This window comes from Pelophylax lessonae (assembly GCF_965119305.1).
Source record: "Pelophylax lessonae genome assembly, chromosome: 5".
In the NCBI taxonomy this organism is placed as follows: Eukaryota; Metazoa; Chordata; class Amphibia; order Anura; family Ranidae; genus Pelophylax; species Pelophylax lessonae.
Genome location: NC_138772.1, coordinates 7,660,602 through 7,688,182, shown reverse-complemented (window position 1 = coordinate 7,688,182; position 27,581 = coordinate 7,660,602). Strand labels below are relative to the sequence as shown.

The following is a 27,581-nucleotide window of genomic DNA, read 5'->3' as shown; positions in this document are numbered from 1 at the left end:
CTCAAGCATCAAAGCCAACAAGGAAGTTCTATAACTTTTTCTGTAATAGTCAACACAATGAACAAGTCTCTATTTGCATAGATTAGCGAGCTCCAATGTAGAAGTTGGCTATTACACCATTGGTGACGTACCCCACTTCCCTCCAGCAGACGGTTAATGTTTACTTCTCTGGTATATGCAGACCTGGCACCGTAACAGAATTTCAGAGACAACCTCCAGATGTACCCATAGCAGTCTGGAAATCCGGTGTTTTGTTCTGTGTACCCTAGACAAGAAGAGAGGACAAAAAGTGTGGATTGGGTCCTTAATACCGGAGACCTCCAGACTATGGACTGCCGTATGGGCTGCATCCTCCACTGGATGATCTTCATCTTCATGACCACTTCTGGTAAGTTGATTGAACAATACTGAAGGAAAAATAAAAGCTACTGATGTTTTTTTTTTTTATCATTTGTATATTTATTGTGTTTGAAAACTGCAACAATTACGTAGAAGTAGAAAGCCAAGATATATGAATTGTGAAAAGGTTTATCTTTAGCTCAATGGTGGAAACGATGAAATATCTCCAAGACTTCTTTTGACTAGACATCCCATAGGCTACTACTGTTATAGGGACTGACAACCTCCATTCACATTTCCTCATTTTGTAATGATGAAGTTGCTGGAGGGCATCTACTTTTCTATGGCAGTCTGTTCTTGCTGGGGAGATCTATTGTTGCTGGTGAGGAATCTATTGTTGCTGGTGAGGAATCTATTGTTGCTGGTTGAGTTAATGTTGCTGGGAGGTCAATTGTTGCTGGAAGGGCTCTACTGTTGAGGGAAGGGGTCTATAGTAAGGTGACCAGATAGGGCGAGTCCCCCTCCTCAAGAAGTCACATGTACAGTCATGCCAATAAACATCTAAATGACTCAGAGAAGGATTGGGAGAAGGTTTTGTGGTCAGATGAGACCAAAATTTAGTTTTTTGGCATTAACTCAACTTGATGTGTTTGGAGGAAGAAAAATGCGTATATGACTCTAAGAACACCAAGCATGGAGGTGGAATAATTTATGTAACCAAAAGGTTTTATTTAGGTGATTGGAGAGGAGCTATCAATAAATGCACTATATTGTCAAAAGTATTGGGACATCCTGCCTTTACACGCACATGAACTTTAATGGCATCCCAGTCTTAGTCCGTAGGGTTCAATATTGAGTTGGCCCACCCTTTGCAGCTATAACAGCTTCAACTCTTCTGGGAAGGCTGTCCACAAGGTTTAGGAGTGTGTCTATGGGAATGTTTGACCATTTTTTCAGAAGCGCATTTTTGACTCTTTTTTGGTGATTGGGTATGGGTGCTATGTACGGATACTCATTCGCATAGGGGGGATGGGCTGGGATCTGGGGGCTTCCAGATTCTGATAAGCCCCCTGCCCACAGACCCCCGCAACCACCAGACATGGTTGTGGGTATAAGGCCCATGGGTGGGGGGGGGGGGGGACAGAACTCCCCCTGCCCCAAAGCACCAACTCCCCTTGGGGGGGGTGAGCTTCATGTCCGGATAAGGGCCTGGTATGGACTGGGTGTGGGGGCATGACTTTTTCTTTATTTTTTAACTGACATTATTATTTAGCTGTCAGCGGGGAAATCCATTGACAGCTGATGACTCATTGGTTGTTAAGGACACCGCAGCCGGCTTTCTGGCCCCGCTCCTTAACAACCAGCTTACACTGCGCCCTGATTGGGCAAAGCTTTGCCCAATCAGGGCACAGAATGTACTGTGAAGTGCTCAGTACATTGCAGGGTGTTCGTCGAGGTGAACACCCTGCAAATTTGGGTGTTTGGCGAATGGCCGAACAGGCAAATGTTCGGCCCAAACTCATCGTCAGACCGAACCGTTCTCCCATCCCTATAGCGCTTTTTAAATATTTATTAGATGAAAGGTGATTGGAGAGGAGCGCCCCCTGTCCAGAAAAATGTCTCACTTACTGATTTTTATAGCCCTTTATTGAAGATACAAGTATGAAGTATACAGGTGGATCAAACGTGTTTCGGAGGAATTGCCTCCTCCTTCCTCAGGGCTGTAATTCTTGGAGAATAGTTCAGCTCTGAGAGGGTTAAATATACTCAATCAGTGGCTCTGCAGCATGCCGGCGTGTTGTTGAGCAGTGGCAGCCCTGAAGAAGGGGGAGGCAATTCCCCACAAATGCGTTGGTTCCACTTGTATACTTTTACCTTTAATAAAGGGCTATAAAAATCTGGACACCGGGGGGCGCTCCTCTCCAATCACCCCATTGTTCCTTATTGTCGTTATCAGGAAGGTAGCAGCCCTGGACCCTATCCGAGTCTATCGCCCACCACCTACAATTAGGATACAACCCATTGGAAGCCATTCCCTCCATACCCGCCACATAGGAAGTAGCTAAGCAGCCTCCAGTGGCACCAGTCCAGCGATGTCTTCCACCCAAACTTTATACCAAAGGCTTTTATCGTAATTTGAGCCCCCCCCCCCCTTTCTGCCCAGGCCAATTTTCAGCTTTCAGCGCTGTCACACTTTGAATGACAATTACGTGGTCATACAACAATGTACTCATATGAAATTTTTATCATATTTTTTAAAACAAACAGAGGTTTCTTTTGGTGGTATTTAATAACTGCTGGGTTTTTAATTTTTTTGTTAAAAAAATGAAAAAAGAAAGAAAATTTTGATCCTAAGATATCACTTTTAAGTTTTATCCCGGAAGATCTTGCTACATTGTTGCTTGTGTGACTACTTTTTCTTGCTTACAGTATAATTGTACAGAAATAGCAGTCACCCACTCCCCCCATCATTTATGCAATGGAGAAATGCACTAAATACCATCCTGGAAAGGAATATAAAACTGACTTATCAACATAGAGGTTGTTAAAAAAAAAAATAATAATAATATTGTCCCCATAGTTGTCTTCACCCACCTTAGGCTTACCTACCCCTGTACTGTCTGTTCTGTCTTATTAGAAGTTACATTAAGTTTATTGTGACCGATATGCTGGTATAATACACATTTTAGGGGAAATACCCAGAAATCTCAAGTCTGCTGCAAAGTGCGGGAGTCTCCCGCATGCAGCCTACGGCTCTCTGACATCCGCAAGTGCCGCGCGATATCCCGGCTGTCAGCTGCTCCTCACTCTCGCTCCTTTGATGTCATGTGTCTCAAGCCAGCATTTCCCACCAGCAGTACCCACAGCAGTACCTGCCAGCAGCACCCACCATCAGTACCAACCTGCAGTACCCACAGCAGTACCAGCCAGCAGTACCCACAGCAGTACCTGCCAGCAGCACCCACCATCAGTACCAGCCAACATTTCCCACCACCAGTACCAGCCAGCAGTATCCACCAGCAGAGTGCCACCTTCCCAAAATTATTTTTTTGCAGGTTGGGGTGTCTGAATACCTGTCCATAGATTTCTGGGATTTTAGGTTTCTGGTCCTTGCATTATGTTTCCATGTAACCACTTGACCTCCAGAAGATTTACCCCCCTCTTCATGACTAGGGTATTTCTTGCTATATGGCACTGCATTACTTTATGCCACACATGGGGGGTGCCAGGGAGCACCAGGGTGACAAGGGGTCCAGAGGTGTGAGGGGGAAACTGTGAAATATAAAGGGGTCTAGAGGTGTGGGGGGGGGCTGTGTAATGTAAAGGGGTCCAGAGGTGTGGGGCGGGGGGCTGTGTAATATAAAGGAGTCCAGAGGTACGGGGCTGTGTAATGTAAAGGGGTCCAGAGGTACGGGGGCTGTGTAATGTAAAGGGGTCCAGAGGTATGGGGGCTGTGTAATGTAAAAGGGTCCAGAGGTACGGGGGCTGTGTAATGTAAAGGGGTCCAGAGGTACGGGGCTGTCTATTGTAAAGGGGTCCAGAGGTATGGGGGCTGTGTAATGTAAAGGGGTCCAAAGGTGTGTGGGGGGGAGCTGTGTAATGTAAAGGGGTCCAGAGGTGTGGGGGGGGCTGTGTAATGTAAAGGGGTGCAGAGGTACGGGGGCTGTGTAATGTAAAGGGGTCCAGAGGTACGGGGGCTGTGTATCGTAAAGGGGTCCAGAGGTACGGGGGCTGTGTATCATAAAGGGGTCTAGAGGTATGGGGGTCTTCCTACATTTTACCCGCAGTTATAGCTGCAGTCCTATAGATTTCTATTAGATTGCGCATTTTTTTCTGCATTTTCTGAAAGTGCACCAAAAGTCCCGCATGCAGCATCTTCGGCGCACTTTTAGAAAACAGGAAAATCATTTTTTGGGGGGGGGAGTGACACCATGCACCAGGTGACACCAATCCTAGTGACGCCACTGGCAGTTACATGTATTTCTGTCTGGTGCCTCAGTCTGCGCCGTTTTTGCAAAGGAGGAAGAGGAGGGGGGAGCCTGGCCACCGGGGGGGAGGTGCAGAGGGTGGAGGATTCTTTCAGGTATTTAGGCCGCAGTGCGCAGAGCTACACGCGACGTCACTTGATGACACGTCGATGTGTGGTGCGTCGCCTGCCCGCCTGGGGGAAGTGCCAGATACAGGACCTGCCCCGGGTGCCAAATGCTCAAATGTTTGCTCCTGAATCACCTCTGAGGTTTTTATGCTATAAACAAAAAAAAGAGCGACAATTTAAAAACAAAATCAAAAAACAATATTTTTACTTTCTGCTCTAAAACATCCAATCGAAAAAATAAAAAAAATCGAATTTCTTCATAAATTTTAGGCCAATTTGTATTCTGCTACATATTTTTGGTAAACAAAATCCCAAAAAGCTTATAATGGTTGGTTTTCGCAAAAGTTATTGTGTCTACAAACTATGGGATATACTGGAATTTGTCTTTATTTTTTTTTATATCAATAATGGCGGTGGTAACGACTCATATCGGGACTGCGATATTGCGGCGGGCAATCTGACACTTTGTGGGAACCAGTGGCGCTGATACAGCGATCAGTGCTAAAAATATTCACTGTCACTGTACTAATAACACTGGCTGGGAAGGGGTTAAACATCTAGGGTTATCAAAGGGTTAAATGTGTGCCTAGCCAGTGTTTATGTGTACTGTGTGCTGCTTTTACTAAGGGAAGTGCTTTGTAGGGAAACAAAAATCCATCCCATCTCCCGCTGACAGGACGGAGCTCTGCATTGTTCACATAGGCAGAACTCTGTCTTGTCTTCCTCCTCCCTGACCAGCAGGTGGCGGTAGTCATCCATTGGTCGGCTATGGTATGCGGTCAGCAAGTGGTTATATAGTCCATGAAGGATTCTGAGTTGTAGTGACACATTGCATCGTTACTTAATGTATATTACCAACCATGCTTTGTGAATGGAACGGGGCGCATATGATTGTTTTTTTCTTGCATAGCGAAATGTTGAAAAAACTTGATTTAAAAAAAAAAAAAAATTAACCACTTCAGCTCAGGAAGATTTAGCCCCCCCCCCCCCCCCATCCGTCTATGACCAGGCCGTTTTTTGCGATACAGCACTGCATTATTTTAACGGACTATTGCGTGGTCATGCGATGCTGTACCCAAATAAAATTGATGTCCTTTTTTTCCCACAAATAGAGCTTTCTTTTGGTGGTATTTGATCACCTCTGTGGTTTTTATTTTTTGCGCTATAAATAAAAAGAGCGACAATTTTGGAAAAAAAAAAAAAAAAAAAGCTAAATAAAATGTATTTCCTAGCCCTTTAACCACTTCAACCCCGGAAGGTTTTACCCCCTTAATGACCAGGGCATTTTTTTGCGATTCGGCGCTACCTTACTTTACCGCCTAATTGCGCGGTTTTGCGACGCTGCACCCAAAAAAATTGATGTTCTTTTTTCCCACAAATAGAGCTTTTTTTTGGTGGTATTTGATCCCCTCTGCAATTTTTATTTTTTTTTTGCGCTATAAATAAAATAATAGTGATAATTTTGAAAAAAAAAAAAAGATAAATAAAATGTATTTCCTAGCCCTTTAACCACTTCAGCTCCGGAAGGTTTTACCCCCTTAATGACTAGGCCATTTTTTGCGATTCGGCACTGCATTACTTTAACGGACAATTGTGCAGTCGTGCGACGCTGTACCGAAATAAAATTGACATCCTTTTTTCCCCCACAAACAGAGCTTTCGTTTGGTGGTATTTGATCACCTGTGCGATTTTTTTTTTTTTTTTGTGCTATATTTAGAAAACAGCGACAATTCTGAAAAAAAAAATAATATATATTTTTCACATTCCCAATAAAAAAAAGAAAAATTAAAAAATCTACATTTTTTTACATTTTAGGCCAATTTGTTTTCTGCTTCATATTTTTGGCAAAAAAAAAAAATCGTATTTTGATTGGTTTGCGCAAAAGTTATTGCGTCTACAAACTACGGGAAAGATTTATGTAATTTTTTTTTTTAATTTTTTTTCTAGTAATGGCGGCGATCTGCGATTTTTAGCGGGACTGCGACATTGCGGCGGACAGATCGGACCCCTAACTGACATTTTTGACACTTTTGGGGTTACCAGTGACATTACTACAGTAATCAGTGCTAGAAATATGCACTGTCACTGTACTAATGACACTGGCAGGGAAGGGGTTAACCCAAGGGCGATCAAAGGGTTAAGTGTGAGCCTAGGAGGTGTTTTCTAACTGGGGGGATGGGCTTCTTAAATCAATACAGAGACCTGTGTTCCTAAATAGGAGGAGCTCTGCGTTGATAGCTGAGAGAACAACGGTCTGCTGTGTTTACAACAGCAGACCGCCGTTCTCTCTTCATGGGGAGCGATCACGGCCGCCGGCCCCGTGGATAGGCTTCCCCACTGGCGAGTGGACCGCTGTAAAGGTACGGCGATTCACGGGAACCTGCCGCCATATAACTGCGGTGGCTGGTCAGCAAGTGGTTAACTTACAATTGTGCGGTTGTGTAATGTTGGAAAAACTTGATTTAAAAAAATAAATTAACCACTTCAGCTCCGGAAGATTTACCCCCCTCCATGACCAGGCCCTTTTTTGCGATTTGGCACTGTGTTACTTTAACTGACAATTGCGCGGTCGTGCGACGCTGTACCCAAATAAAATTGATGACCTTTTTTTCCCCACAAATAGAGCTTTCTTTTGGTGGTATTTGATCACCTCTGCGATTTTTTTTATTTTTTTTTTATTTTATAAATAAAAATATCGACAATTTTGAAAAAAAAAAAAAAAAAGATAAATAAAATGTATTTCCTAGCCTTTTAAAAGGGTTCTATAGCCCAAGGGTTATAGTTGGGGGTTAAAATGATTGTACAGCAAATGCAATTTTTAAAAAAAAAAAAATAACAAACAGGTTTATACTTACCTGCTTTGTTCAATTCCCAGCACACAGAGTGGCCCTGAACCTCCTCCTATTGGGTCCCCTGCTGGTGATCCTGGCTCCTCCTCTTCTCAGCAGGGTACCATAGAAAGCCGCTTCCTACTGCGGCACACCTGTGGGGTTGATACTAAGCCACACCCCCTGCTTCCATAGACACAGACAGCATGAATTGGCCCCCATGCTCCCTCATCACAGGATTTACACGATATTACCAAAAGTATTGGGACGCCTCCCTTTACACACACATGAACTTTAATGGCATCCCAGTCTTAGTCCGTAGGGTTTAATATTCAGTTGGCCCACCCTTTGCAGCTATAACAGCTTCAACTCTTCTGGGAAGGCTGTCCACAAGGTTTAGGAGTGTGTCTATGGGAATGTTTGACCATTCTTCCATTTTTCCAAAGTGCATACATTCTGCTACTCCTCCTGAGTATGGCGATACCACATGTGCGAGACTTTTACACAGCCTGGCCACATACAGAGGCCCAACATTCAAGTAGTACCTTCAGGTGTTCTAGGAGCATAAATTACACATATAATTTCATTACAACCTATCACATTTTTGGAGGCCCTGGAGCACCAGGACAATGGAAATGCCCACAAAATGACCCCATTATGGAAAGCAAGCACCCTATCATATAATCTATGAGGCACGGGCTGCAGATGGGTTCTCAGATGGGCTGCAGATAGGTACTCAGGTACTCTGATGGGCTGCAGATAGGTACTCAGGTACTCTGATGGGCTGCAGATAGGTACTCGTAAACATCCCTTGTGACAGTAATAGGCAGTGACAGGTACTCTTTATGGAGTGATCTGGGGTCTAAAAGACCCCAAATCCCTCCTTTGCACTTTAAAGTATTCAAAAAGCCAAAATCTGCATTCTTGAATACTTTGGCTTTTTTTAAATCAGTGCCATTGGCTGCCAAGTAAACCGGAAGTGGATGACATCGCTTCTGGGTTTCTACATTGGAGACCCGATCGAAGCCGATTCCGGCTTTGTTTGGGTCTCCGGCCAGCCAGCAAATGACTCAGCTGGTTGCTCGGGTGTCACGGTAGGATAGGAGAGCTGGGCAGAGCAGCAGAAGGCGGCAGGAGGGGGGAGACGTCCTCTCCCGCTGCTTGTGCTTAGCCGCATCGTTTTTTATCACCTGAAAGCCGATCGGTCCAGTTTTGTGAAAGATCACTGCCATATGTATCTGCCCATATGCCTGGACCGGCACCTTGTTTAGCCTCTCAGCGAACCGCCAAGAGGCTGAGTCGGCCGCTCCTGCCCCCTCCACAGCCCAGCTCTCCAGTGAGTACTGGAAGGGGGCAGAGCAGAGAGCCGGTGACTGAAAGTCACCGGCTCTCTGCTCAGGGATCTCTGGGAACCAAGCAATTAGCGGTGTTTGATCACTCGATTCTCAGTGTAGAACCAGCGGGGACAGAGGCAGCATCCACCCAGGTAAGTATGATTCTAAAAAAAAAATAAAACACAAATCCCATACTTCTCTTTTAAAGTCATTTACTATTTGTGAACACTTTAAAATTTTAATATGAAAAAATGATACTGTGCACAATTAGCTAGGTGAGCGCACCATTGGTTGAGAGCATCTGAGCTTGATAGACAGCCTATGTTCAACAGAATGTTGACCAAGATCCCACACCTATGATTATCCACCGGCCTGTTGTGTACAATACAGTATATGATGCACTCGTTATATTAGGTGGCTGACCATCCTTTGGGTCATCTGTTGCAGGTGTTGACCCGGTGTTCTCGTATATTCTATTGCCTGAGCCATCCTCCAATTTAACAACGACCATTCCGAGCATCCTTATGGAAACCAACAACATTACTTTATCCAAAATAACTACCACCAGTGTAACTGTCTCCACAGCCGCCACTACTATCATCGGTTTGAATGACTCTACAACAGACACCAGTACAGATGTCTCCAAAGTTGGTGCTACGATCACCGGTTTAACTTACTTTACAACGGACGCTAGTACCACCAGTATAACTGTTTCCAAAGCGGATACTACTATGACCAGTTTAAATGACTCTACAACTGACACCAGTACCATCAGTACAACTGTCCCCACAGCTGCCACTACTACCACCAGTTTAAAGGACTCTACAACTGACACCAGTACCACCAGTACAACTGTCTTCACAGCTGCCACTACAATCACTGGTTTAAATGACTCTACAATAGCCACCAGTACCTCCAGTTCAACTGGCTCTAAAGCTGCTACTGCTATCGCTGGTTTAAATGACTCTAGAACTGACACCAGTACCACCAGTACAGCTGACTTCACAGCTGCCACTACTACTACCAGTTTAAATGACTCTACAATGGCCACCAGTACCACCAGTACAACTGCCTCCACAGCTGCCACTACTACCAACAGTTTAATTGACTCTACAACGGACACCAGTACCACCAGTACAACTGTCTCCAAAGCTGCTACTGCTATCACTGGTTTAAATGACTCTACAAATGACACCAGTACTACCAGTACAGCTGACTTCACAGCTGCCACTACTACTACCAGTTTAAATGACTCTACAATGGCCACCAGTACCACCAGTACAATTGTCTCCAAAGCTTCTACTGCTATCACTGGTTTAAATGACTCTACAACTGACACTAGTACCACCAGTACAACTGTCCCCACAGCTGCCACTACAACCACCAGTTTAAATGACTCTACAATGGCCAGCAGTACCACCAGTAAAACTGCCTCCACAGCTGCCACTACTACCAACAGTTTAATTAATTTTACAATGGACACCAGTACCACCAGTACAACTGGCTATAAAGCTGCTACTGCTATCGCTGGTTTAAATGACTCTACAACTGACACCAGTACTACCAGTACAGCTGACTTCACAGCTGCCACTACTACTACCAGTTTAAATGACTCTACAATGGCCACCAGTACCACCAGTACAACTGTCTCCAAAGCTGCTACTGCTATCACTGGTTTAAATGACTCTACAACTGACACTAGTACCACCAGTACAGGTGTCTTCACAGCTGCCACTACAACCACCAGTTTAAATGACTCTACAATGGCCACCAGTACCACCAGTACAACTGCCTCTACAGCTGCCACTACTACCAACAGTTTAATTGACTCTACAACGGACACCAGTACAACTGTCTCCAAAGCTGCTACTGCTATCACTGGTTTAAATGACTCTATAAATGACACCGGTACAACTGTCTCCACAGCTGCCACTACTACAACCAGGTTAAGTGGCTCTACAACTGACATCAGTACCACCAGTATAACTGAATCTACCATTAACACCAGATCCACTAGTAAAAGAGACTTTGAATCTGACACCAGTACTACCAGTATAATTGTCTCAGAACCTGCAACAAGTTCTACCAAATATATTGAGGAATTTAGCTTTAGCACCATTGAATTGACCTCCGAAAGTTTAATACCAACCAGCAATTCAAAAGCCAAAGCTAACATCAACACAATGGGCTCAACTGCTGAACCCGTAACTGCTAATTTTACTTTTCATATGGAGGAAACCTCTACAGAAAGGGAGCCATTTTCTGTTTCTGAGACTATTGATGCCTCTACAAACTCCAGTACAATTTCCACAATTGGATGGTTTACAGAAGAACTTGAAACAACAGCTGAAGCCATTTCTGATACAGAAAATCCCATTACAGATTCTACATCTTACACAACTGAACCCCTTACTGATGCAGATGAAACAACTTCTAAAGGCCCCACTGAATTCCCAACCAAAACAACTTCTGAAGGTCCGACTGGATTCCCAACAGAAACAACTTCTGAAGGTCCCACTGGATTCACAACTGGACCAACTTCTGAAGGTCCTACTGAATTTACAACTGAATCAACTTCTGAAGGTCCCACTGAATTCACAACTGAAACTAAGTCAGAAGGCCCTACTGAATTCACAACTGAAACTTCTAAAGGCCCTCCTGAATTCACAACTGAAACAACTTCTGAAGGCTCTATTGAATTCACAACTGAAACAACTTCCGAAGGCCCTACTGAATTCACAACTGAAACTTCTGAAGGCCCTACTGAATTCACAACTGAAACTACTTCTGAAGGATCTACTGAAATTACAACTGAATCCACTTCTAAAGGCCCTTCTGAATTCACAACTGAAACAACTTCTGAAGGCCCTACTGAATTCACAACTGAAACAACTTCTGAAGGTCCCACTGAATGCACAACTGAAACTAATTCAGGAGGCCCTACTGAATTCACAACTGTAACAACTTCCGAAGGTCCCACTAAATTCACAACTGTAACAACTTCCGAAGGCCCTACTGAGTTCACAACTGAAACAAGTTCTGAAGGCCCCTCTGATTTCACAACTGTAACAACTTCCGAAGGCTCTACTGAATTCACAACTGAAACAAATTCTGAAGGCCCTACTGAATTCACAACTGAAACAACTTCTGAAGGCTCTACTGATTTCACAACTGAAACAAGTTCTGAAGGATCTACTGATTTCACAACTGAAACAACTTCCGAAGGCCCTACTGATTTCACAACTGAAACAACTTCTGAAGGTCCTACTGAATTCACAACTGAAACAACTTCTGAAGGCCCTACTGAATTCACAACTGGACCAACTTCTGAACGTTCTACTGAATTCACAACTGAAACAACTTCTGAAGGCCCTACTGAATTCACAACTGAATCAACTTCTGAACGTTCTACTGAATTCACAACTGAATCAACTTCTGAAGGCCCTACTGAATTCACAACTGGACCAACTTCTGAACGTTCTACTGAATTCACAACTGAAACAACTTCTGAAGGCCCTACTGAATTCACAACTGAATCAACTTCTGAACGTTCTACTGAATTCATAACTGAAACAACTTCTGAAGGCCCTACTGAATTCACAACTGGACCAACTTCTGAAGGATCTACTGAATTCACAACTGAAACAACGTCTAAAGGTCCCACTGAGTTTACAACTGAAACCTCTGTAGGCCCTACTGAATTCACAGCTGAAACAAGTTCTGAAGGCACCACTGAATTCACAACTGAAACACCTACAATATTTGATGAATCCACGCTTTTATCTACAGTTGAACCCATAACAGTTACAGCTGAACCTTCAAAGAGTTTTTCAGCTGAAATTAGCACAAGTGATTCAACTTTAATTCTAACCGAAAGTTCTGATACCTCTTCAGATGTTACTATTACAACTGAACTTCCTTCAAAGTTTTCAACATTGGACTCTGACACCATTTATACCCCTCTTGAAAGTTTTTCAACAACTGAAACTGATTCCATTCCTACTTCTGAAAACTCAATATTTACCCCTAATAAAGCTACAACTGAACTATCAACTGATACAAAATACACAACAGAACCTATGTACACTACTTCCTCAAATGAACCGTATAACATTACAGAAACCACCACCTTTTCTACAGAAACCCTACAGAAAACCACCGCATCCAATATGAACTCTACATCTACCACAGCAGGTAAATCTACAGCAGGTGAGTAAGGTAAATGTTGTATCACCTTGTAATGTTCTGGTACCTCTGGTACCCTTGTTCCATATTTCTCCTTTGCTAATTGCGTCCCATCTTGTGTAACAAGAGACGCATATACCTTTAAGACCGGATGACATCATTGCCGAGCGCCGCTATGAGCGGCTATTTCAATCGCCGGCTTTCTCTCACTCATCGCTCGTTCAAACCACATGTTCACCGCACCTTCTCCTGTGAAGTCGGAGCTGCTGATATTTCCTTTGCTGAACTGACGCCGGAACCTCGCCGATGATCCGTATCTCGCTACGGGATCACCTCTCTATCTATGGACATTGTTACTACTAACCTATCTAAGTGATAAGTACCCCACAGGGGATTCCTTACTAACCAATCTCCTACTGTCATCTACTGCAATTACCAGGACTATCTATCTATCTATTCCATACCATCTGCATAGACTGTTAGCTCTTGGGACTACCTTCAACTATCCTTGCACTAGGTTACTCTGTCTAAGTATACTCCATCTGTGTCCTCTTACCATCTGCACTATACTAGACATCAGAACCTATCTGCTTTACCATCACCTGCAACTCTCCTAATATTACTCCTAGTAATCACCATACAACCTGTCTCTCATCTATACATTCTCATATGTTCTATCCCTCCACTAAAACATCTGATTGAGTATATGTATATTGCATATCAGGCTGTACACCGTGATGAAGTCCTGAGAGTTGGATAGGTTTATTAAACAGTATCTCTACAAGGCTACTGAGTGTGATAATTCTGCAGCTGAAAATCCATCCATTAACAAAAACGCATGAACGTTACAGATTGAACGAGCCTTAAAAAAAATATGGATTCAGCAGAATTACCCACTCATGTACTACAATTAAAACAACAAGTAGATGCATTGATCCTTGTGCTTACAGAGGTACAAAACGAAAATCAGACCTTGAGACAGCAGGTTGGCCGTCTCACACAGCTTTCTGCTGCTCAGCCCCGTGAGCCTAAGATAAACCCTCCTGTAGTGTTTTCTGGTGATCGGAGCAAATTTAGTGAATTTAAAAACGCATGTCGTTTGCTTTTTTTGTTAAAACCTCTAACCTACACCACTGACCAAATTAAAGTTTGTACCATCATCTCCTATTTAACGGGTGAACCCCGGGCCTGGGCAGACGCTCTCTTTGAAAAGGATGATCCACTCCTTAATTCTTACCCTCTATTCCTAGCACAACTCGCTAGTTTATATGAAGACCCCAATAAGCAGAGTACCGCTGATACCCAGTTACGGGCCTTGAAACAAGGAAGGAGACCCGTTGAAGATTTCGTGGCAAATTTTAAAAGATGGTCCCCTGATTCAGGGTGGATCGACACATCTTTGAGAACGCAGTTTAGACTCGGCTTATCTGAGGCCGTTAAAGACGAGCTCGCCCGAGCGGATTTACCTGGCACTCTAGAGGGACTGATACAGACCAGTATCAATATTGACAGACGACTACGAGAAAGAAAGGCTGAGAAGATGGGCTCACCATTTTCCAGTCCTTCTCGGATGTTGCCTGCTGACCCTACTCCTATGGAGGTAGGAATGATACGCCCACCTCTGACCCTTTCTGAACGTGCCAGAAGGAAGACCGAACATCTTTGCATGTACTGCGCATCCCCGAATCATTTGATAAGCGACTGTCCTCTTGTCCGCAGAAAAGAGGGTGAGTGTTCAAATGTCTTGCTAGGCGGACTCACAACTTCCTTTTCTAATCCTTATCTTTTTATTCATTTAACATTGCAGTGGGACCAAACTAGGATCACCACCAAGGCTATGATCGACACAGGATCTTGTGGAAACTACATTGACATTTGTTTTGTCTCCCTTAATAAAATACCTATTGTTTCAAAACCCAAACCTGTCTCCGTTAGTTTTATTAACGGTACCCCCCTATCCTCTGGTCCTATCACCAGTCAGACACAGGCACTCCTTGTAACTGCTGACGAGTCTCATGTGGAGACCACCACCTTTGATGTGTTAACATCACCACATTTCCCAATCATTTTGGGACTTCCCTGGTTACACATACATCAACCAATCATCGATTGGAAAACAAGAACACTAGCGTTCTCTTCTCACTATTGTGAAACGACGTGTAACCTCCCCACATATGATAGGATCCTGTCTGTAGTGCCGGATGACATTATACCCAAGTGTTATCAGGACTTATCGGAGGTTTTCCTTGAAAAAAACGCTCAAATGCTACCTCCTCATAGGGACTATGATTGTTGTATCGATCTACTCCCTAATAGCAAGTTGCCCTTCGGACATGTTTATCCTCTCTCACAGGATGAACTCTCTCATCTTAAGGAGTATCTGGATGAGAACTTGGCAAAAGGATTCATCCGACCTTCTACTTCCTCCACTGCTGCTGGACTCTTCTTTGTCCGCAATAAGGACTCTAGCCTTAGGCCTATCATTGATTTCAGACAATTAAATGCCATTACAATAAAGGATCATTATCCTTTACCTCTTATTCCTGAACTTATCGAACAGGTGCGTGGAGCTTCTCTCTTTTCAAAATTGGACCTAAAAGGGGCATACAATTTAATTCGAATCCGTAAAGGGGATGAATGGAAGACGGCATTCAGAACCAGATACGGACTGTTTGAGTACCTTGTAATGCCATTTGGGCTATGTAATGCTCCCGCAGCCTTCCAACGGTTTATAAATGAGATATTCAGAGACTTGCTTGATGTTTGTGTTGTAGTATATTTGGACGATATACTTATCTATTCTCATTCCTTACCTGAGCACATAAAACATGTGAGACTTGTGTTGTCAAGACTACTTGCACATAACTTATATGTTAAATCAAAAAAGTGTTTGTTTCATAAAGAGGAAGTACTATTCCTAGGATATATTATATCTAAAAATGGAATCAAAATGGACATGAGCAAAATATCCTGCATTCTAGATTGGCCTGTGCCAACCACTCGCAAAGCATTGCAAAGGTTCCTAGGATTCTCTAACTACTATAGGAAATTCATTAAGAACTTTTCTGCGATTGTGAAACCTCTCACACAACTTACAAGCACGAAGAAACCATTTAATTGGTCAAAAGAAGCAGATGGAGCATTTTGTCTGCTGAAATCAAGCTTCACTACTGCCCCCATACTATGCCATCCAGACCCATCCCTTCAATACATCTTGGAGGTAGATGCGTCAAATATGGCAGTAGGAGCAGTTCTCTCACAACGACCAACAAACACCTCACCTCTTCACCCAGTTGCTTTCTTCTCAAAGTCATTAAGCAGCCCCGAGGTGAACTACCCAGTAGGAGAGAAGGAGTTATTAGTCATAAAACTGGCATTAGAGAATTGGAGACATCTACTTGAGGGCACTCAATTGCCAATCCTGATATATACTGATCACAAAAACCTTCAATACCTTCAGACTAATAGAACTCTTTCCCACCGGCAGGTTCGGTGGTCGTTATTCTTTCTGAAGTTTAATTTTTTAGTGACTTATACGCCCGCAGACAAAAATAAAAAAGCGGATGCACTTTCACGACTAGCCGAGAAAGATTCTACCGAGGTTCCCTCAGTTCCTATAATACCACTTGAACGTATTATCGGTGTCATTCGCTCCCTGAAGGAAGAGATTTTGCACAGCATAGGACTGGACTCACCTCCACCACAACTAACTACTGACGCAGAAGGCTTCCTCTATTACAACGATAAATTATACATACCCCCTACTATGCGAACCAAGATCTTGGAATTGTCGCATGATGTACCTATGGCAGGACATATGGGTATGACTAAAACTTTAAATCTACTTACTAGGCAGTTTTGGTGGCCAGACATGAAGACAACCGTAAAAAAGTTCGTTTCATCTTGTGATATCTGTGCAAGGTCTAAAATCGACAACACGAAACCATCGGGGTTACTTTGTAGTTTACCGATACCCCAGGTTCCGTGGGAAGTGGTATCCTTAGACTTCATAGTGGAACTACCACCTTCCAAAGGATTCAACACCATCTTGGTATCAGTGGACCATCTGACCAAGATGGCACATTTTACTCCTATCCGAAGACTACCTTCATCCAAACAAACAGCGGAATTACTTGTGAAACATGTCTTTAAGTTACATGGTATTCCAAAAACACTGCTGTCTGACCGTGGTTCACAATTCATCTCAAAGTTTTGGCAAGCTCTATGTCAGATACTACGAATAGAGCGTAAACTTACTTCTCCATACCACCCTCAGACCAACGGACAGACAGAGAGAGTTAACCAGTGCATTGAACAGTATCTGCGTTGCTATACTTCGTATCTACAGGACGATTGGGCAGATCTCCTCCCGCTGGCGGAATTCGCCTATAACAACGCGACTCATAGCACTACTAAACAAAGTCCATTTTACCTAAATTACGGGTTTCATCCCACACTCCTTCCACCACGTATCTTGCCATCAAGTAATCCAGTGGCATCTGATTATCTTGCCCAGATAAAGGATTCTCTGGGATTACTCAACAATACCATATCACATGCTCATAGCCAACAAAAGAGGTACTACGACCTCCGTAGGAAACCCTCTCCCCAATATGCCATTGGGGATCTTGTTTGGCTTTCTACAAAAAATCTGAGATTAAAAATCCCTAGTAAAAAACTTGGACCTCTATTTCTGGGACCTTTCCCAATAGAGAAGCTTATTGGAAAAGCTGCAGTACAACTCACATTACCAGCAGACCTCAAGATACATCCTATCTTCCATTTGTCTCTACTGAAGCCCCATGTTCCTAACCAAGGAATAAGGCCTACTATCTCACCTCCACCTCCTGTACAAGTGGAAGGTGGAGAAGAATTTGAGATAAAAGAAATTTTGGATTCCCGTTTCAATAGAAGAAGACTCCAGTATCTTGTACGATGGAAGAACTATGGGCCCCAAGATGACACCTGGCTGGATACCTCCGATATACATGCCCCTAGACTGATTCGCAATTTCCACTCGAAATATCCAGAAAAACCAGTTCTAGAGGCCTTCCGGAGCCGGCCTTAAGGGGGGGTACTGTAATGTTCTGGTACCTCTGTAGGTTCCATATTTCTCCTTTGCTAATTGCGTCCCATCTTGTGTAACAAGAGACGCATATACCTTTAAGACCGGATGACATCATTGCTGAGCGCTGCTATGAGCGGCTATTTCAATCGCCGGCTTTCTCTCTTTCATCGCTCGTTCAAACCACATGTTCACCGCACCTTCTCCTGTGAAGTCGGAGCTGCTGACATTTCCTTGCTGAACTGACGCCGGAACCTCGCCGATGATCGGTATCTCGCTACGGGATCACCTCTCTATCTATGGACATTGTTACTACTAACCTATCTAAGTGATAAGTACCCCACAGGGGATTCCTTACTAACCAATCTCCTACTGTCATCTACTGCAATTACCAGGACTATCTATCTATCTATTCCATACCATCTGCATAGACTGTTAGCTCTTGGGACTACCTTCAACTATCCTTGCACTAGGTTACTCTGTCTAAGTATACTCCATCTGTGTCCTCTTACCATCTGCACTATACTAGACATCAGAACCTATCTGCTTTACCATCACCTGCAACTCTCCTAATATTACTCCTAGTAATCACCATACAACCTGTCTCTCATCTATACATTCTCATATGTTCTATCCCTCCACTAAAACATCTGATTGAGTATATGTATATTGCATATCAGGCTGTACACCATGATGAAGTCCTGAGAGTTGGATAGGTTTATTCAACAGTATCTCTACAAGGCTACTGAGTTTGATAATTCTGCAGCTGAAAATCCATCCATTAACAAAAACGCATGAACGTTACACACCTAGACCAGGAGTCTCCAGACTTTCTAAACAGGGGGGCCAAATTACTGTCCTTCAGACTTTAGGTGGGCCGGACTGTAGTAGAAAATGACCGGGAGTAGAAAATGATCTGTGTCAGTGAGAGTAAACAGTTCCCCATCTTTTGTATTATGGGGAGGAATAGTACCCCAGCGTTGGTGTCAGTGGAAACAATAGTGCCCCATCACTGGTGTCAGTGGGAGGAACAGTCCCCTTGTTGTTGTCAGTGGGAGGAATAGTGCCCCATTGTTGGCGTCAGTGGGAGGAATAGTGGCCCATCATTGGTGTCAGTGGGAGGAATAGTGGCCCATCATTGGTGTCTGTGGGAGGAATAGTGTCCCATCATTGGTGTCAGTGCGGGGAATAGTGCCCCATTGTTGGCATCAGTGGGAGGAATAGTGGCCCATCATTGGTGTCTGGGGAGGAATAGTGCTCCATCATTGGTATCAGTGGGAGGAATGGTGCCCCTTGTTGGTATCAATGGGAGGAATGGTGCCCCATTGGTACTGTCAGTGATGGTGTTCCATTACTGGTATTAGTTGAAGGAGTAGCACCTCCAACTGTCAAGCAAAGGGCCAAATCCGGTCACCAGGCCACAGTTTGGAGACCACTGCTCTATATAAATAAACCGTTCAAAGTGCGGAGGAATAGTGCCCCATCATTGGTGTGAGTAGGAGAAATAATGCACCATCATTGGTGTCAGTGAGAGAAATGGTGCTCCATCATTGGTGTCAGTGGGAGAAATAATGCCCCATCATTGGTGTCAGTGGGAGGAATGGTGCTCCATCATTGGTATCAGTGGGAGGAATGGTGCTCCATCATTGGTGTCAGTGGGAGAAATAATGCCCCATAATTGGTGTCAGTGGGAGGAATGGTGCTCCATCATTGGTGTCTGTGGGAGGAATAGTGCCCCATCATTGGTGTCAGTGGGAGAAATAATGCCCCATCATTGGTATCAGTGGGAGGAATGGTGCCCCTTGTTGGTATCAGTGGGAGGAATGGTGCCCCATTGGTACTGTCAGTGATGGTGTCCCATCACTTTTATTAGTTGAAGGAGTAGTACCTCCACCTGGCAAGCAAAGGGCCAAATCCGGTCACCGGGCCACAGTTTGGAGACCACTGCTCTATATAAATAAACCGTTCAAAGTGCTTTTATCTCCTACCATTTAATAATGGATTGCCACGATTGATCTTTTCTCCATAATAATAACGTAAAACATTTTCTCCATGTTTTTCTTTGCAGGAAAGTACGTCTTTAGAGTGAGTTTAAAGGGCTCTTCGACTGCTGATTCTGCAATGACAACTCTTTTACAGAAGGTAGTACATCTCAGAGAGCACTGTTTGCATTGACCATGATAATCTAATACAGCCTTTCTCAACATTTTTAGACTTGAGGAACTCTTAAAATACATTTTAGGCCTCAGGGTACCCCTACAAAAACCCTGTACCCCCACACACTGCTGTCTTCCTCAACACACCTCCTCTAACTCTGAACCACCACACACCTCTGTACCCCAACACACCTCCTCTACTTCTGTACCTTTACACACCAACTCCACCACTGTACCTCACACACCTGTGTACCCATCAACACACCTTCTCCAGCTCTGTACCCTCACACACCTCTGTACCCCCAACACACCTCCTCAACCTCTCTACCATCACACAACACATCAGCCATGTGAGAAGGGGGGGAGGTGTGGGACTTTAAATGAGGCGCACGGTGGGAATGCCATGCGTCTCCATCCCTGTTCAATGGATAAAAAAGAAAGGTTGGGACTTTGCGTGAGAGAAATGACAAAGCTGGCATGGAACAGTTTACACATTTATTGGTACACACAATCAGAACATGACTTATAAAATTGTTCAATAGTCAAGATATTGAGAGAGCTGATAAATAGTCCCCAAGTCCAAATACATAAAAATCAGCAAGGCAAGATTCCAAATAATAGTAGTCATAAAAATATATTCACAGTAACACGTACTCAAATTCCAAGTAGTAGTGGAGTATTTGGTGTATTTAAAACATCGTAACCTCAACGCGTTTCGTGGCCCATCGCCACTTCATCAGGAGTAGATGTATGAAAAACTCTAAAAAACATATAAGAAAAAATGGCACAATGATGATAAATAAGAAATGGGCAAAGTGAGCCCAACGTCACGCCTGTGCATAGAGGAGACAGCTCGGGAACGGTACACGCCAGCAGGCATGGCCGTCTCGTGTGCTGTCAAATATGCACTGAGGGAGGAATCCAGCCATTGGCGTGATGGCGTCAAGAGTGACGTCATGCGCCGGCGCACATCGCAGCTCCCAGGATAGCCAAAGCACCAAACCAGTGTGTCCCAGTATGATAAAAATGAAGTGGTATAAAAAGATAATGATGATAATATATGTAAGTCTGAATGTAGTACAACAAGAGAGGTGCAAAGATAGCCCCCCCCAACCTGGTCCAGGGGGGGGGGGTCTGCCAGACCCCACAAATTAGGCTAAAGGGATGTAAGCCATCATGTGCGGTCATGAGAAGATCAGGCAAATAAATCCCTGTTAGTCCAAGTCATGTCTCTCCATCCCTGATTCATGTGAGAAGGGGGGGGGGGGGGTGGGACTTTAAATGAGGTGCACGGTGGGAGTGCCATGCGTCTCCATCCCTGTTCTTATTTATCATCATTGTGCCATTTTTGTTTCTTATATGTTTTTTTTTTTAGTTTTTCATACATCTACTACTCCTGATGAAGTGGCGATGGGCTACGAAACGCGTTGAGGTTACAATGTTTTGAATACACCAAATACTCCACTACTACTTGGAATTTCAATATGTGTTACTGTGAATATATTTTATGACTCTACTATTATTTGGAATCTTGCCTTGCTGATTTTTATGTATTTGGACTTGGGGACTATTTATCAGCTCTCTCAATATCTTGACTATTGAACAATTTTATAAGTCATGTTCTGATTGTGTGTACCAATAAATGTGTAAACTGTTCCATGCCAGCTTTGTCATTTCTCTTACGCAAAGTCCCAACCTTTCTTTTTTATTCAACACCTCAGCCATTGTACTTCACACACCTGTGTACCCATCAACACACCTTCTCCAGCTTTGTACCCTCACATACCTCTGTACCCCCAACACACCTAATCTACCTCTGTACCTTCACACACCTCCACCATTGTACCTTACACACCTGTGTACCCTTCAATACACCTTCTCCAGCTTTGTACCCTCACATACCTCTGTACCCCCAACACACCTCCTCTACCTCCGTACCTTCACACACCACTTCCACCACTGTACCTTACACAGCTGTGTACCCCTCAACACACCTTCTCCAGCTCTGTGCCCTCAAACACCTCCACCATGGTACCCTCACACACCTGTGTACCCCTCAACACACCTCCCTTACCTCTGTACCCTCACACACCTCCACCATGGTACCCTCACACACCTGTGTACCCCTCAACACACCTCCCTTACCTCTGTACCCTCACACACCTCCACCATGGTACCCTCACACACCTGTGTACCCCTTAACACACCTTCTCCAGCTCTGTACCCTCACACACTTCTCTACTCCTCAACACACCTCCACTACAGTACCCTCACACACCTATGTACCCCTCAACACACCTTATCCAGCTCTGTACCCTCAAATACTTCTGTACTCCTCGACACACATCCTCCTCCACTGCAGCCTCACACACCACTGTACCCCTCAACACACCTCCGCCACTGTACCCTCACACATCTCTGTACCCCCAACACATCTCTACCACTGTACCATCACACACCTGTGTTCCCCCCAACACAACGTATCTAGCTCTGTACCCTCATGCACATCTGTACCCCTCAACACACCTCCTCTACCACTGCAGCCTCACACACCTATGTACCCCTCAACACACCTTCTCCAGCTCTGTACAACCAACATACCTCCTATACCTCTGGGCCTTCGCATACCACCTCCACCACTGTACCTCACACACCTCTTCCACCTCTGTACCCTCACACATCTCTGTACCCCTCAACACACCTCCTCCAGCTCTGTACCCTCACACACCTCTGTACCCCCAACACATCTCCACCACTGTACTCTCACACCCCTACTACCCCTCAACACACCTTCTCCAGCCCTGTACCCTCACACACCACTGTACCCCCAACACACCTCCTTTACCTCTGGACCTTTGCATACCACCTCCACCACTGTACCCCACACACCTCTTCCAACTCTGTACCCTCACACACCTCTGTACCCCTCAACACACCTCCTCCAGCTCTGTGCCCTCACACACCTCTGTACCCCCAACACATCTCCACCAATGTACCCTCACACACGTCTCTGTACACCTCAACATACCTTCTCCAGCTCTGTACCCCCACACACCTCTGTACCCCCAACACACCTCCTTTACCTCTGTACCTTCACATACCACCTCCACCATTGTACCCCACACACCTCTTCCACCTCCGTACCCTTACACACCTCTGTACCCCCAACACAGCTCTTCTATGACTGTATCCTCACAAACCTGACTATGTAACTGTTTTGTATTATTTTTAGTGGGATTAGTAGTTGTGTCTTTTCACCTTCCATATATATTACTTTGATGTAACAGGGAGCCACCAGCATCACTCATATCTCTGTTTTCTTCCACAGGTGTGCGCCCTGCTAAGCCCTAAATTTGATGTCACAGGTATTCGTGTATCGATAGTAGGGAACAGCACCGACCCAAATCCATGCACTTGAATATGCCAAGAGCACCATCACTTTTTGGACACAAAACCTGCTGCTGCCATGAAAGCAGTGCAGACAAGGAGGATGTTTTTAGTCTTCTTCTTTAAAAACATAGATTCGGAGATCTGTGTGTGTTGCCTGACCACCAGACTGGAGAAAAAGCTTACCAGGATCACATTATGGAAAATAACTATTTATAACATCCACAACTCCGTATGCATATGTTTGGATATCTATGTAACTTCTCTGTACAGCTTATTCCCAGGGCCGTCTTTACCACAGGGCAAAAAGGGCAGCTGCCCTGGGCCCAGACATTGTTGTGGGGCCCAATGCAGCTGTCCCCTGAGCCCGCACTGCCTGCAAATAGGTAATATGTGGATTTTGGAGGGCCAAGAAAATATTTGCCCAGAGTCGAATCAATTATAAAGACGGCCCTGCTTATTCCTATATTTATTTGCCATCTTAGATAAAGGGGAACCAAAATGCAGAGGAATTCTTCCATCTACTGAGATGTTTGCCAGTTGGTGAGGTCCCCTCGCCTCCAAGCAGGTGCAGGACCATTATTGGGTAGCTCTGCGGAGGCCCAAAGAACTCTGAATTGTTGCTCTTTTTAATTTCCATGGTGGGCTATGGGTATCCTAGAAGCTGAAGAGTAACTGCACTTACCCAGGACGTGTCTATGTCCTTACTAATTCTTTCTACGGCCTTAAGAGGTCCCTACTGAGAACTAAACCATGAGACAGGACCTGGCCAAAAATGGACCACTCTAGGAAGCATAAAATGTTTCCCTGTTTTTAATTTTGATCTAATAATTGTTTATAAAGGGATAAAACATGTACACTGCTCAAAATTACCACTTTCAAAACACATCAGATCTCAATAGGGAAAAATCTCATGCTGGATAACTATACTGGTATGGACTGGGTAATGTGTTAGCATCTATACTGGTATGGACTGGGTGATGTGTTAGCATCTATACTGGTATGGACTGGGTAATGTGTTAGGATCTATACTGGTATGGACTGGGTAATGTGTTAGGATCTATACTGATATGGACTGGGTAATGTGTTAGGATCTATACTGGTGTGGACTGGGTAATGTGTTAGGATCTATACTGGTGTGGACTGGATAATGTGTTAGGATCTATACTGGTATGGACTGGGTAATGTGTTAGGATCTATACTGGTATGGACTGGGTAATGTGTTAGGATCTATACTGGTATGGACTGGGTAATGTGTTAGGATCTATACTGATATGGACTGGGTAATGTGTTAGGATCTATACTGGTATGGACTGGGTAATGTGTTAGGATCTATACTGGTATGGACTGGGAAATGTGTTAGCATCTATACTGGTATGGACTGGGAAATGTGTTAGCATCTATACTGGTATGGACTGGGTAATGTTTTAGGATCTATACTGGTATGGACTGGGTAATGTGTTAGGATCTATACTGGTATGGACTGGGTAATGTTTTAGGATCTATACTGGTATAGACTGGGTAATGTGTTAGGATCTATACTGGTATGGACTGGGCAATGTGTTAGGAGCTATATTGGTATGGACTGGGTATTGTGTTAGGAGCTATATTGGTATGGACTGGGTATTGTGTTAGGATCTATACTGGTATGGACTGGGTAATGCGTTAAGATCTATACTGGTATGGACTGGGTAATATGTTAGGATTTATACTGGTATGGACTGGGTAATGTGTTAGGATCTATACTGGTATGGACTGGGTAATGTGTTAGGAGCTATATTGGTATGGACTGGGTATTGTGTTAGGATCTATACTGGTATGGACTGGGTAATGCGTTAAGATCTATACTGGTATGGACTGGGTAATGTGTTAGGATCTATACTGGTATGGACTGGGCAATGTGTTAGGATCTATACTGGTATGAACTGGGTAATGTGGATCTATACTGGTATGGACTGGGTAATGTGGATCTATACTGGTTTGGACTGGGTAATGTGGATCTATACTGGTATGGACTGGGTAATGTGGATCTATACTGGTATGGACTGGGTAATGTGTTAGGATCTATACTGGTATGGACTGGGCAATGTGTTAGGATCTATACTGGTATGGACTGGGTAATGTGTTAGGATCTATACTGGTATGGACTGGGTAATGTGTTAGGATCTATACTGGTATGGATTGGGTAATATGTTAGGATCTATACTGGTTTGGACTGGGTAATGTGTTAGGATCTATACTGGTATGGACTGGGCAATGTGTTAGGATCTATACTGGTATGAACTGGGTAATGTGGATCTATACTGGTATGGACTGGGTAATGTGGATCTATACTGGTATGGACTGGGTAATGTGGATCTATACTGGTATGGACTGGGTAATGTGTTAGGATCTATACTGGTATGGACTGGGTAATGTGTTAGGATCTATACTGGTATGGACTGGGCAATGTGTTAGGATCTATACTGGTATGGACTGGGTAATGTGTTAGGATCTATACTGGTATGGACTGGGCAATGTGTTAGGATCTATACTGGTATGGACTGGGTAATGTGTTAGGATCTATACTGGTATGGGCTGGGTAATGTGTTAGGATCTATACTGGTATGGACTGGGTAATGTGTTAGGATCTATACTGGTATGGACTGGGTAATGTGTTAGGATCTATACTGGTATGGACTGGGCAATGTGTTAGGATCTATACTGGTATGGACTGGGTAATGTGTTAGGATCTATACTGGTATGGACTGGGTAATGTGTTATGATCTATACTGGTATGGGCTGGGTAATGTGTTGGGATCTATACTGGTATGGACTGGGTAATGTGTTGGGATCTATACTGGTATGGACTGGGTAATGTGTTAGGATCTATACTGGTATGGACTGGGTAATGTGTTAGGAAGGAAAGGAAGCCACATCGTTTGATGGAAATGAAAATGATCACCCTACAGAGGGCTGAATTCAAAGACACCCCAAAAATCAAAGTGAAAAATGATGCAGCAGGCGAGTCCATTTTGCTGAAATTTCATTGCAGCAACTCAGAATGGTCCTCAGTAGTTTGCATGGCCCCCACGTGCTTGTATGCATGAATGACAACGTTGGGGCATTCTCCTAATGAGATGATGGATGGTGTCCTGTGGTATTTTCTCCCAGATCTGGACCAGGGCATCACTGAGCTCCTGAACAGACTGAGGTGCAACCTGGACCGAAACATGATGTCCCAGAGGTGTTCTATTGGATCTAGGTCAGGCGAGTGTGGGGGCCATTCAATGGTATCAATTCCTTCATCCTCCAGGAACTGGCTGCATACTCTCCCCACATGAGGCCGGGCATTGTTGTGCACCAGGAGGAACCCAGGAGCCACTGCACCAGCGTAGGGTCTGACAATGGGTCCAAGGATTTCATCCCAATACCTAATGGCAGTCAGGGTGCCATTGTCTGGCCTGTAGAGGTCTGTGCGTCCCTCAATGGATTTGCTTCCCCAGACCATCACTGACCACCACCCAACCGGTCATGCTGAATGAGGTTACAGCCAGCTCAGCGTTCACCACGGCTTCTCCAGACCCTTTCACGTCTGTCAATGTGCTCAGGGTGAACCTGATCTCATCTGTGAAAAGCACAGGGTGCCAGTGGTGGAGCTGCCAATTCTGGTGTTCAATGGAAAATGCCAATTGAGCGCCACAGTGCCGGGCAATGAGCACAGCGCCCACTAGAGGAGGTCAAACCCTCAGGTGACCCTCATAAGGTCTGCTTCTGATTGTTTGGTCGGAGACATTCACACCAGTGGCTGCTGGAGGTCATTTTGTAGGGCTCTGGCAGTGCTCATCCTGTTCCTCCTTGCACAAAGGAGCAGATACCGGTCCTGCTGATGGGTTAGGGACCTTCTACAGCCCTGTCCAACTCTCCTAGAGTAACTGCCAGTCTCCTGGAATCTCCTCCATGCTCCTGAGACTGTGCTGGGAGACACAGCAAACCTTCTGGCAATGGGAGGTATTGATGAGCCATCCTGGAGGAGTTGGGCTGCCTGTGCAACCTCTATAGAATCCTCATTATCATTGCCGCCTATCAGTTCCCAGCAGGCCCGGACAGGCCATAGGGCACACTGGGCACTTGCCTGTTGCTCCAGGTCCACGAGGCGGCATTTACTAACAGGGGCTGGCCAATGTGACAGCAGGGCTGGTGCCAACCTAA

At 44.5% G+C, this 27,581-nt stretch overlaps 1 protein-coding gene across 1 annotated transcript; it reads left to right on the top strand.

Moving 5' to 3' along the window:
• Positions 1-239: 239 nt before the first annotated feature.
• LOC309556400 (uncharacterized protein) lies at positions 240-23,421 on the top strand (the record flags this gene model as incomplete). Its single annotated transcript, XM_082258864.1, has 5 exons — positions 240-388; positions 9,045-11,180; positions 11,250-12,806; positions 19,916-19,989; positions 23,332-23,421. Exons 1-5 carry the CDS (start codon positions 328-330, stop codon positions 23,419-23,421), a joined length of 3,918 nt encoding a protein of 1,305 aa, XP_082114990.1. The 5' UTR covers positions 240-327.
• Between the last annotated feature and the right edge of the window lie 4,160 nt (positions 23,422-27,581).